Raw genomic sequence first — 1427 nt, 5'->3', positions numbered from 1 at the left:
TTATGTTTTTAAACAAACATTAGACATTTTATTGACTAAGCCATCGCACAGCTGTTGAACGATAGTTTACTCAAAGGTGTACGTCCGATCTTAGGGATATTTTGTTTTCTGAAATATTACAATTTTTAAAAATACTATAATTTATAAATATAAATATACGATAATTTTCAGTCAATAGGTATAATAGTTTAGGAACATTAGTATGAAAAATTACAAAAAAATAATTTCATAACATTTAAATATTTGTTTGAAACATTTTAAAAAATCTTGTCATTCATATAAAACTAGATAAAACCATTAATTTTAGTAGACATAAAAAACGGAATTTAAAACATTAAATTTATAAAAACAAAAGAATACCAGTAGTATAAAAAAAAGTAAAAACAACAATACAAACCTTCAAAACAAGATACGGTATAAAGCAATTAGCTTCATACTCCGCCATAGTATAGTCACTGTCCATTAAATACTGGAACACCAGTGACAAGTACTCCAAACCCTTCAATATGACAGACGGGTTAGTGTCAAAGAACCGTAAAGTCAGCCATTTGAGCACTAGATCTAGATTAGCCATCAACGCTGATCCATTCTCTTGTAAATCATCTGATAACGCTTCAATTGCTTTTAAATGGTATCTGAAACAAAAATATTTTATTATACTCCTGTTTCATATTCCAATTAGTATGAAAAAATTAACATAATTTATTTACTTTTTATAACTATTGAGTAACAATTTAAATTTAAACGATTTAAATTTTAGTGATAAATGCATACTTTAGATTACATCTTACATCTCATACTCAATTTCAAATATTGAAAAACGCAAAAACTACTGCCGATTTTTAAATTTCTTACACCATTAGCTTACGTTATCAGTACCCTTGTACTAATATATATCAGTATATTAGTACAAGGGCTATATTTTTTGCCAGACGAAGTCTTGAGCAACAGCTAGTATCTAATAAAACGGCTAGTATTTAGTCATAAACATGAACGTCCGTAGTCCAAGATTTATGCTTAGTCTCGGGACACAGATATAATAAGTATGGTCTTATTCATAGTTTTTTATATCTATTTTAAATTTTTGAAGTCTACGTCCCTGCTTATAGCTACAAAATACAATAAAGACTGCATATAGAGAAAACTATGTAAATCATACTGATATTATAAATGCGAAAGTTGAGATGGATGGATGGATGTTTGATTAAATTTGTAGCCTAAACAGCTGAACGGATCTCAATGAAATTTGGTATAGATGTAGAGGATAGTCTGGAAGAACACATATGCTACTCACTTCTTTTTTTAATTCCACGCGAACGGAGTCGCGGATGAAAGCTAGTAAGTAATATTTACCTAAAATCACTATGAAACATGTTAGCAATAAGCTGTTTATTCAATCCGGCGCTTGTCATCTGCTCCTTCAGCAG

At 29.4% G+C, this 1427-nt stretch overlaps 1 protein-coding gene across 1 annotated transcript in view; it reads right to left on the bottom strand.

Annotated features, from left to right (window-relative positions):
• LOC106105351 (cytoskeleton-associated protein 5) overlaps positions 1-1427 on the bottom strand; it is a 32817-nt gene that overhangs the window by 16689 nt on the left and 14701 nt on the right. The window contains exon 18 of the mRNA XM_013285642.1: positions 1354-1427. Within this exon, the coding sequence (XP_013141096.1) occupies positions 1354-1427 (74 nt within the window). The remainder of the gene's footprint in view (positions 1-1353) is intronic.

The sequence above is a fragment of the Papilio polytes genome, unplaced genomic scaffold (genome assembly GCF_000836215.1).
Source record: "Papilio polytes unplaced genomic scaffold, Ppol_1.0 DF822845.1, whole genome shotgun sequence".
Lineage (NCBI taxonomy): Eukaryota > Metazoa > Arthropoda > Insecta > Lepidoptera > Papilionidae > Papilio > Papilio polytes.
Note: the sequence above shows the minus strand (reverse complement) of the source record. Positions and strands in the feature narration are given on the sequence as shown.